The sequence below is a fragment of the Ambystoma mexicanum genome, chromosome 7q, assembly GCF_040938575.1.
Source record: "Ambystoma mexicanum isolate Mex_15411 chromosome 7q, UKY_AmexF1_1, whole genome shotgun sequence".
NCBI classification, from domain to species: domain Eukaryota; kingdom Metazoa; phylum Chordata; class Amphibia; order Caudata; family Ambystomatidae; genus Ambystoma; species Ambystoma mexicanum.
The window spans coordinates 1,129,432,668-1,129,444,526 of NC_090941.1; the positions used below are offsets into that span (position 1 = coordinate 1,129,432,668).

An 11,859-nucleotide genomic window follows, 5' to 3' on the forward strand; every position below is an offset into this window, starting at 1 on the left:
AGAAGGAATGTCTAAGGTTCACTTAAAGGATACAGACTGGTAGTTGCAAAGGATACACTCGATGTCTTCTCCCATCTACTGTTGTCAGAGCTAGACCGTAGTGTCTCAAGAGAAACCTTCTAACTAATGTCACTCTCTGACTAGTAAAACCCACAGTCAAAGAGAGCTATTAGTGAGAAGGGCGGGAGTGGACCAAGATTCACCAGGCTGTCGATAGAGAGTGGACTAATTAGAAGGCTATTGTTACAAAAGGACACTAACCTGGATGTACAGCCACAGGTAAGTCCCAACAATGTCCAATGAATCCAAGGAGAAAACAACGACAAGGAAAGAGTAGTGAGGAATCTAACCCGGGCGGAACGAGGGCCGCACTAGAGTCGGGTTGGTGCACACAGGTAAGCGTCCAAAGTTCTGTGCACTTTGTAGTAGGAGGAAAAGAAAATCTTGATCCAGGAAGACAAACCCTCTACAATAGTTGAAGGTTCAGTTGAGTCCTGATCAGGAGTGAGTACAGAGACTGTCAGACTAAACGCTCCTGCAAGTAGGATGGGATTTAGCAGAGGAAGTATATCCAGAATGGAAATAAATGTCTACGGAAAATGACAAAGAGTAATGAGGTTAAAAGTATTGCCGAATTGGATGTATATGGAGTGGAAATCTCCCAGGTGTTGATAGCAGTCCGTGGAAATTGCTATGTCACGTAGGAATGTGGCGGGGCTCCGTCTTGGAACGAAGCAACAGGTTGAAGAGCGTCGCGTAGGAACGCGACGGGGCTCTGTATTGGAACTAGATAAAGTTAGTAGAAGGCTGCATAAGAACGCAGAAGAAAGGAGTAGCTCTGAGACGAGCTGGGAGGTTGCCTGAAACTGCGTAGGAACACGGGGAAAGGCAACCGCTTCTTGCGATGAAAAGAAGAGCGTCTGCGAAGAACAGCAGAAGCAAGCTCCGGAACGCAGATACCAAAAACGATCAGAAGTGCAGCTGTAAGGCATCAGCCTCGTTAAATAATGTCAGCTGACGTGCACCTGACCAACGCGATGATGCGTACGTTGGTCATGTGACGCGAGCTCTTTCAGTAGCGTCTCCTGGCCATTCTGAAGGCTGAGCATGCTGGGAAATAGGAGCGTTTGGGGTAAGTAACGGACCTTGGGGTGGCAGGCATGACAGTACCATCCCCCAAAGGGCGCCCACTCCTCTCATCGCATGGAAGCGACAGAGCAACACAGGAGTGTAAATATTCGACAAGGGTTCCCATGATCGGTCTTCCGGACTATACCCCTTCCAATCAATGAGATAGTGGGGAACCCCGGCTCGCATTCTCATACCTAGGATAGCACGGACCTCATTATCGTCTGTGCCCTTAACTGAAACCACCAAAGGTCGGACAGGCAACCAGGTTCTTGACATACATGGTTTGACCAAAGAAACATGGAACACCGGGTGTACCCTCCAACATGCGGTCAGGTCCAGCCATACAGCAACAGGATTGATCACTTGTGTTATTTTGTATGGTCCGATGAATCGAGGCAGAAGTTTCCTCTTACCCAGGATCTTTAGGTCTTTAGTAGACAACCAGACTGACATGCTAGTTTTGAAGCACGGAGCAGCCGCCCAATGCTGTTCTGCATCGTATTTGGCACTAGTTTGGGCCTTTATTAGGTGTTTTTTTTTATTTTGGTATGAAGGGCGATCAGAGCTTTTAACTTGTCAGTTGCCTCAGGTACTGTATCGGTGAATTCCAAATCTACTGGGATGGATCGTGGGAGCTGTCCATAAAGAGCAAAGAACAGTGACATACCCGTTGAGGAATGCTGTGAGTTATTATACACAAACTCAGCTGCCGGCAACAGCAAAACCCAAGAGGACTGGTACTGAAGACACAGACAACGTAGGTATTGTTCCATAGTTCCGTTAACCCGTTCTGTCTGCCCATCTGTTTGAGGATGATAAGAACTGGACATGCGATCCTCCAAAAGCAGAGCAGAAGTTAGTGCCTTCCAAAATCGAGATGCAAACTGTGAACCCCTGTCGGTGATAATGATAGAGGGCAGACTAAAGAACCTAAAGACGTGCTTTAGGAACAAATCGGCCAAAATATTAGCAGTGGGAATGTCCTTACAGGCTATGAACAAGGCCATCTTAGTGAAGTAGTCAACTACAACCCAGATCGTGTCGTAACCATGGAAGGAAGGTAATTCGACTACGAAATCCATGGAAACCATGTACCAAGGTCTGTGGGGAACCGGTAATGGGCATAGTAATCCCATAGGTTTACGCGGTGTGTTTTTGCATTGTGCACATAGAGCACATGATGAGACATAATCCACAACATCACGGGACATTTTGGGCCACCAGCACCATCGTTGTAGCAGTTCCAACGTTTTCTTTTGGCCCAGATGAGCTGCTACCAGGGAATCGTGACCCCAATGCAGTGCCTTGGTACGGGTCTCCTCTGTCGGTAGATACAGGAGGCCGTTCATAAACGGGAGACCATCTCTGATATCGAGACACAGTTCATGTACCTCATGAGGGTTACGTGATACCCAATCTAGGATCTCCTTCTTCAATGAGGGCTGAACTGAACAACCACAGACAACGTGTTCTGCCAGTAGAGGTGGTTTGGTGTTGTTTAAGCTGTCCACCCCGGAGTGCATACGGGAGAGGGCATCTGCTTTGGTATGATCCTTAGCGGGTCTGTAGGAGATGCGGAAATCGAATTGGGCAAAAAACGAATGCCAACGGGCCTGGCGAGCCGTAAGGCACTTCATGGTTTTGATGGCCTGTAAGTTACGACGATCGGAATACACAACCACCGGGTGTTTTGCTCCAAGAAGATGGTGTCGCCATGTGAGGAATGCGTCTTTCATAGCCAACAACTCTTTCTCGGTCACCGTATAGTTTCTTTCGTATGGAGCTGGCTTGCGTGAGAAAAACGCCACTGGATGTTCCACCCCGGTGTCCTTGCAAACCTGGGAAAAGATTGCACCAATGGCCTGATTAGTCGCATCCGCTTCTGCAGGGAGTAGCTCTGAGATGAGCTGGAAGGTTGCCTGAAACTGCGTAGGAACGCGGGGAAAGGCAACCGCTTCTTGCGATGAAAAGTAGAGCATCTGCGAAGAACAGCAGAAGCAAGCTCCGGAATGCAGATACCAAAAACCATCAGAAGCGCAGCTGTAAGGCATCAGCCTCGTTAAATAATGTCAGCTGACGTGCACCTGACCAACGCGATGACGCGTACGTTGGTCATATGACGCGAGCTCTCTCAGTAGCATCTCCCGGCCAATTTCCATTCAGTATAAAATGGCCTGGCCGTTCTGAAGGCTGAGGATGCCGGGAAATAGGAGCATTTGGGGTAAGTAACAGACCCTGGGGTGGCAGGCATGACAGGCGGGTGGTCTGGCGGGTGGTCTGAAGCAGTACAATTAACAAAGCATTAAAGAACAGCAACTCTCATAGCTACAACACACAGTGAAAGGTTTGAAACCCCAAGGAATGTGTGTGTGGTTATTACTACAAGTGGTTTAAACTGTGGCTGCATGTCTGTGGGCGCCATTGAGCCTGGGGATCCACAAAGAGACTTGGAACTAGCGGTTACAATTGGACAAGTTGTTGGAGAGATGCTTTTCTTCTCATTATCCAGGGGGCTGAAAATGACTGGATGAGTTCTCGCACACCTTCACTTCAGTTTATTTATCTAGAGCCAGAATGAGGATCTTCCATCTCTGGCCACTCATATTATGAGGGGCGATAGCACGGGTTCCTGTCTTGGTTCATGCAGATACAAGAGCGTTACAACTAGTGATGAATTACTACTTTTCATACAACATATGAAAGCCAGAGATGCCTCAAATCTAATGCAATGAATCTTGTCCTAGGATTAGGATTAGGGTTCGAAGGAGCTCATTTTGCTTCAAAGAGTAATATGGTGTCGGGGAGCCGTTACGTCTAGACATTCACGTACGCGGCTCCCCACCGCCAAATGTGTTTAATTTTTAGAGCGGAGTGCAAATGTGCAGAGCAAAAAGTAAGGCAGTGAACACGCAGGTACACCGCCTTTTGCTCTGCACATTTGCACTCCGCCGTGCAAATGAGGAAATCCTGCCTATTGTCAGAGCATGGTAGGCAGTGTGTACATTTACAATTAAACGCTGTCTACCATGCAAGCATGGCAGACTGCACAAACACTGTATCCCTATTGAGACGCTGTCTTTATGCTGGCGCATAAAGCAGGTGGTCTCCATAGGGGTCCCCAGCATTTGATAATGTATGGCAGAGAGAAAGGGTGGCAGTATTACTCCCCACCTCTCCGGCAAACAATGATGTCATTATCTAGGAAGCATTTCTTAGAGCAATTATGACTGCCTAGCAATTAACAAAACCCTCTTCTTGGGTGCAGCTCAACAGCACACTGGCAGTGAAAATCAGCAATTGTGTTCAATATATTGGGTGGATGCCCTCAAAGTGTCTTTGCTTCTCGTAAGATAGTCGGCAACAGTTGAGTGCAGGCTTGGAATGGAGGGCTTAAGTGCCTGTAAAGTGCCAAGCTTCCCTTCGTGATGTGCACACACAGGGTCCTGAGTACCCAGTTACAGCAAGTTCATCCTCACATAGCGCAGGAATCCCTGTATTCATACTCTTCTATGCGCTAGGTGAACTTCCTGCTTGTTAGAAGCTTTTGCCTTCAGCTTGGGGCTGCTTACTTGGACAGCGTGCATCTAACACACAATAGAGCCCTGTGGTGAGGGCTCTAATGCTGGAACAGGCTCATTGCTAAAGAGAACGAGTCCCACAGGACTGCAGGCTTTGCTACTTATTGGGCAGAAACATTGAGCTCTGGGGTTCAGTATTTGGTGACCAATAATAATATAGTTCTGCAGAGACGCCTGGTCCCACCACCTATGCACCTTAAGCCGAGCCTACACCACATGTCCGCGTGCTCGATGCATTAATGTATTACAGGCGCCCATCACTAAAGATGGTGCTGGGTGGGCACTCCGCAGGGACAGAAAGATGGATACAAATGATAGTGGGACAGCCTGGGTTCATACAAAAGCACCACAGAATACAGAATGTAGCCTGCTATTTATTTAGTTATGTATTGGATATTTATAAGGCGCTTATACAACAAGATAGTGCTTCAAAGCGCCAGAAGGCACAAGGGAAGGGAACAAGGGAGCAAATAAACAATGAAAATGACTATGAATACATAGAAATGAACAGCGGTCCTACTAGGCCATGTGACATTCAGATCGTGCAAGTGCAGTGTAAAGAAAAAGGAAAAAAGGGGATGTGGTGGGGTAAGTGTTAGGGTCCCCCAGGGGGGGGAAGTGCCAGAGGTGCCCCTTGGGGAGGCAAAAGGTAAGTGCATGGGCGTAGACGTCCGAGGTGAAAAGCGAGGTCTACCAATCGACAGGCAAGTGCAGGGCAGAGGCAAACTACCTGACAGGTGGGTGTGGACTCAAAGGGTAGGGCAGGAAGGGTGCTTGTGATGATTGGTCAGCAGGTCAAGACCCTATTGGACTCTTGAGGGACAAGGCTGCCAATCTCAGCGCCGGAGGGGATGGTTAGCACGGGAGGGGGAGAGTGAAGGAGGAGAAGAAAAAGTTCTTCAGTTGTTTGCAGAATTTGGGGTGGTCCGGTTCAAGACGGAGAGAGGGTGAGACTTTTCCATAGAAGGGAGAAGGCTGAGGAGGGAGTTCTGCCCCCACCTTTCTGCTTGGAGAAATGTTTGATCAGCAGAGACTTTGAGCAAGAAGATCAAAGGGATCTAGAAGGAGAGTATTTAGCAAGAAAGAGCTGCTTGCAGCAACCAGGAGCCAGTGGACAGATTTTACGGCTGGAGCGATACGGTCCCTGGGTTGGGGCCAAGGATAAGTCTTGCAGCCCTATTCTGGATTAGTTGAAGAGGACAGAGTGAAGAAAGAGGCAGGTTGAGGAAGAGGAGAAAGCCTACAAGGCAGTAAAGTTTAAATTGGGCCTTCTTGGCAAGGTCCAAGATTTGAGGAGTAAAGGAGAGAGAAGATTCAAAGATGACCCCAAGGTTCATGCCCTCAGTGGGAGCAAGGGGGGTGAGCCCATAGAGGGCAACCAGAGTGCAGGAGAGAGACAGGAAGCAGGTGTCCCAATATGAAGATTCTCGGTCTTACTGGCATTAAGACAGAGATCCTTAGAGGTGCACCAAGACTGAATAGCACACAGGCATTCAGAGATCAGAGAGGAGGAAGAAGAAGAGGGGAGCTTGAAGAAGAGTCGTGTGCCATCTACGTAACACTGGAAATGAGGAGAGAAGGCAGAGATCAGGTGTGCAAGAGACACAAGGTAAATGTTGAAAAGCCAAGGCGAGAGGATAGTGCCCTGGGGAAAGCCACATGTAGAGATAGAGGTGGTGGAGGAGAAGGAGCTGAGGAGCAACTGGGAAAGGAGGCCAGTATGGAGTGAAGTCAACCAATCCAAGACCTGGTCTGAGATACCAAGGGCCCAATTCATGGAAATGGGTGCAGAAATCCTGCATGTGTCACGCGCCGAGATGGACACTGCCTGAGTCTGCGCGCAGAAAGAGAAATGCGCGCCCCACGTATTCATGGAATTTACAGCGCATAGGAACCGTATGTGTAAGTCATGGCTGGAATGCCTCTGACACGCCCACACGCAAAGCATGAATAGCCAGAACAGCTACCTTTGCGCGCTCCCCGGCATGAATACAGGCACCCTTTAAACAGTGCATGTGGTCATCAGTAAGCATGCTTGCAACTCGGGGACCCTGCGTGGGGTCCCCCAGAACTGTATATGGCACCCCGACAACATACATATAAAAAATTCTAACTCGGAAATGACCCCTGCTGACGCGCACCCCTAAGTTACGTTAGAACCCCGATTGACTACACACACCCAGAAATCTGACATGCAACCCCACCTGTGTGCTGAAAATCCTACGTGCAAGTGTACTTACGCCTGCCTTATGGAGGACTTGCGTGACCATTTCCAAGCCGAGAGGTTGCGCGATCGAATACATGAATATGTCTTGTCTTGGCTGGCCCTCGGAATGCCCTCTTTTTTTCACGTTCTTCCCCATTTTTGGTGTTGTGCCCCCTTACCAACCTTATGCACAACCCACGCCCACACTCTTCTTAGAGTCTCTTGCAAGGACCTCGACGGCTCGCACAGATGTGCTGAGCCAGCACGAACACAGCGCAAGTCATGGAAATGTACTGTGCATGCGATTCCATGAATCGACGAAGCTGGATTTGTATGCAGTTGCGTGCACAATTACCCTATTTTCTTCACAGATAATTCCATGAATCGGGCCCCAAGTGTATCTTGGACCAGCTTTATGAGGATAGAATAGTTGACTGTGTTAAAGGTGGAAGAGAGGTCAAGGAGAATGAGAATAGCAGGAGAGTTAGAGTCAAGATTTCAATTGTTATTTTGTGTAATATTTATTGTAATGCAGCATTATATTGCAATGAATTGTCATTTTGTTGTTTTGTGTAATTTTTGTATTTATTGTACATATGTAAGGTTTTAACTTAAAACTATAACACATTACATAAATAATAAGAGTCAAGGTTTGTGAGCAGTTATTCACAGGTGTTCAGGAGAGCAGTTTCTGTGCCTCTTGATGCTCACAATCCAAATTGATTGTTATGTAACAGCCAACGAGCTCAGTGTGTTTGGCCAGTTGGGGGAAGACCAACTTCTCCAGGAGCTTTCCAAGGAAGGGTGTAGTAGAGATAGGGCAGTAGTTGGCTGGATATGATGGGTCGGCTGAAGGCTTTTTCAGGAGGGGGTGCACAAGGGAGTGCTTGAGAGACAAAGGGAAAGAGCCAGATGCTAAGGAGTGGTTGCAGAAGTCAGCAAGAGCCGGACAGAGGGAGGAGATCTTGTCCTGAATGGTTCTGGAAGAACAGGGAGACACCTGTTGGGATGAGATATGCAATGTGCACCCCCCCCCCCAGTGCCTCAGAACAGGTGCACAGGATAGTCTTTTGATTTTTGCATTGTAAGCACGTTCAGTTTCTGAATTCTGGGCGTGCTTTACAATGTGCAGACATTCTCAAAGGAGTGAAACATGGGGTGTATCTTATTTTTTGGAAACAAATACCCCTCATTTCTCTTTCCCACCTTGTTTTTCGCAGCAGTGGGTCAGACATGGTTGTTTCACAATAGTGTTTGCGAAATGATGTGTGAGGGCAGACGTGCCCTCAAGTGCTTCTAAAGCGTCGTGGCGCTGCATAGAGTTGTCCTGCGCTGGGGTTCTTGCTAATGATGAGAAAGCACTCAGCGTTTTTACTTTAAAGCACTTTCTAAGTAAAACCTTGAAAATGAGTCGAGCTCTGGAAATGGTACTGGCGCAGAGATGGCTGATAAAAGATGGACTGATCTGTCCATGAGGCTACAGAATTAAGCAGACATAGTACATCGTTTATTTTTCAGACAGCTGCTCTTAACTATTGTTTCACACTTTATTTTCAAAACGTTTTGGGATGTCTCTCCTTTTTTTTATTTTCATCTGATTGTGCAGGTTGTTGCCTGTCCCTAAGTGTCTCCAGTGAACTGACGATAGATGTCTCAGGCTATACAAATGTCACAACATATTGTGTTTTTTTATTATATCAGTGTTTCATTTGTGAACACATAAGTTTAAGTATGTACTAAAGCAAGCTTCCAATAATGGAAGGAAGCTGGTGATTTTTTAAACAATGAGCTATTCAAAGGTTTTTAAACTTGCCTCAAGAAAGATGACACTTGAAGAAGATTTACTTTGATTGGTTAAAGTGCCAGTTATCTATAGAAGTGTGTATCTGCTGTTCTTGTACTAATCTCAGTTGTACTACTATCAGAGAGATGATTTAGGAAAGGCACTATAATAAAGCATTGATGCTTTTACCCTGGGCTCGCTACAGCCTGCAGGCAATGACATGGCGCTAACATGCGCGCAGGTAACAGTCTTGGCAAACATATCTAGAATTATTACACATAATTACCCAGCAATGGACAATGAGATTGTAACTTGCAATCTCATTGACCTTCGCCACAGCGTTGCGTGACCGGGAAACCCTCTCACCACAATGTTCCTTCCCCGCCGGGAGAGGGGGGTGTGGCAGCCACTAGGCCAATGAGGACGCTCGGAATGGGGTAATCCCTGCGCCGAGCCACCACATGGCTGGAGGCTGCCATCTTCCCCTGCCAGGGATCGAGGTAAGTTTTGTTCCCCCGCCCCCATCCAAAGAATTCTCTCCCCACCCTTCCAACCCCACTTACCTTCTTTTCTGTCCATATCGGAGCGGATGCGCTGGGAACACTTCTGTTCCCAGAACGTCCGCTCCCGGTCCGCGACAGGCCATAATGGAAAGGGAAACAGGACTTTGTTTTGCCTTTGCTGGCGGGCATTTTCTTTAAAAAAACATTCTGTTCCAAATGCCAGGGCGTATCGGAACAGAACAAAAATGCTCTTAGTACCCCAGTCTTATGGGCCGGGGTACTAATAGCAATAGGCCTAAAGTGGTAATGCCCCCTTGCTCGGGGCCTATTGCTTAATTAAGCGGTGCATGGAGTAAGTAGATGGCCATTATCCAGCAAGCATATTAAGATTCTGGCAAAGGAAAAACAGAAGTCTACAACTGGGCATAATAATACAACACAACTGTTGAATTGAACTTATATGTACTCAACCCACACATGTTTGAGCAGCTGAGAGAGGGAGAGTTGCCAAAGAATATGTTCTGTGTAGAGTGTTATCTATGAGAATAAAGGATTTCTGAAATTAGCGCTTGTTTTGGGAATCATTGCCTGTGTTTGGGCTAAGCTGTATCAGAGGTCATGCAATAAATAATCCACATGTTTTTACACACAGAGAAGCACTATCTGAAAGTCTATCACAGAAAACAGCAACGCGCAGCAGTGATCACTCATACGCCCCAGCATCCTTCCACTTCATCTCTCTTCCAAGTCATTTCATGCCTGCACTTACCTGTGGGAAACGATACAGCCCAAGGATCCTGGCCATTGGTACGGAAATTGATGACATTAGTTCACCAATGACACCTGCCGCCATGGAACCAGTGTCACATTTGTAGCCCGGGACTGGCCCCCGATTTCCAGAAAGCAGTTCTAGGATTCCCCGAAGTGTCCGTCTCTGAGACATGCAAGTGTCAAGTATCCAGAACCCAAGGGTCGTGTTTGGCAACAAGTTTGGAGACCGGTTAATTTCCTCGATAGCAAAAACCATGGCCAGCACATCTCGGTAATAGCGAATGTGGAACCTGCCGGGTGAGAAAGATAGAGGCAATTTCAGTCATTCTAATGTCTTGCACAATACAGACAAAGTGCACTGACGATTCTTTACCCAATCGTTACATACAGAGATTGGAATGACCTAGAAAGAAATCTCATCAACCACCTATGGCAGGATTACTTCATATTTGCTATCCTGTCACGACTCGCTCCCTTCGCTCCCGTTCCGCCACTTGGGGGCATGTTTTGGGGTTTATTCCCTACTGGACATTTCCTCCGAACCTAATGCTACAGTGCTGGGATGAATTGGGAGCGCTAAAACCTTATTTTCCAAGTTACTTCCCTTCCATATCCATTCCAGGTATTTGGCAGCCAGCATGCTACTTTAATCAAATGACTATGCTTCCCAGAATGCCTGGCTCACTGCTTCACCTCCTCCCTTGCAGGACAAGGTTGGGTGGAGGATAGGCAACACCTGTGGCTGCAGGTGCAGCAGGCGGCACACCTGAGGGGTGTGCTCGTTAAGCAGCTTTAAAAGCCTTAGTTTGCTTCAGTCCAGCGCTGGTCATCGTTGCAGTGTTCCTGTTGTGACTAGTCCCTTGTTCCTTGTTCCTAGCTTTTGTGCCTAGTTCCTAGTTCCTGTTTCTTGTTCCTCCGCCCTGGATTTCAGATTCATGTGCTTAATTGATTTCTGCCTTTTGGATTTCCCTTTCTGTCTCCCTCTGTCTGCAGGCAGCCTTTCTCTGTGCTTTACCCTTTGATGCAGCCCAATTTGCCTGTGTTTTCTGTTTCTTTGATGCTGTCCTTTGCTACTGAAGAACTTGATGCATTAGTCTTTCCTTTTTTAGATTTAGTTTCCTGCCTTTTCTCCTTGGATGGGTGGGTAAGGTTTCCTTTTGTGATATCATTTTCCCTGCTCCTGATCCTTACTTCCTATTGGGATCCATGCCATGTTTTCCATTTCACTTCTGCATTTATTTCCCATTTTATTATTTAGGTGTGGGGTGCTGTTGTTACTAGTCCCTGTGTGAATGCCTTTTGTTTTCCTCACTATTTCTTCAATCACAATTCCTACTTGCTCCTTGACTTAGGTCTTAGGTATTTAGTTATCCTCCACCCATTGCTGTTATAGCCTTCTGGGTCCATGTTTGATCTACTGGGTTCGTGGGTTTACTGACATTCAAGTGGTCTTTCCAGTTCTCGTGAGTACTGTTTCTAAGTTCCTTATTCAGTATCATCCAGAGTGTCAGCACACAGATCCTGTCCTTGCTTGCCCTCTACGTGGGCTTAGCGCTGTCAGTATCTGTAATAGCATATTGGGTAAGGAGTTTGCCGACTTTCCTTTCAGTCATAAGGAGGTTCTAAGTGCTTACCCCACATCCCTTTTCATATATAGGTATTTTTGTTTCACTCTATCTGCACTCCTGGGTTTTAGTATCTATGAGTCGTGGTTCTTGTGTGCACGTTGTTTGATTCAAGGTTATTCACTGGGCGATTTTGTGCACATTTCCCTTGCCATATTCGCTGCCTTTGTACTCCCCTGATTAATCCTGACATATCCTCACATCTGCCGTTTCCTCCTCACTTACTTTACACTTGCCTCTTCTGTAAGCCTGCTATTGCATA

At 47.1% G+C, this 11,859-nt stretch overlaps 1 protein-coding gene across 1 annotated transcript in view; it reads right to left on the reverse strand.

Moving 5' to 3' along the window:
• LOC138528224 (extracellular calcium-sensing receptor-like) overlaps positions 1-10,255 on the reverse strand; it is a 172,433-nt gene extending 162,178 nt beyond the window's left edge. Inside the window, exon 1 of the mRNA XM_069639681.1 lies at positions 9,971-10,255. Coding sequence (XP_069495782.1) covers positions 9,971-10,228 — 258 coding nt within the window. The 5' untranslated portion in view covers positions 10,229-10,255. The remainder of the gene's footprint in view (positions 1-9,970) is intronic.
• Between the last annotated feature and the right edge of the window lie 1,604 nt (positions 10,256-11,859).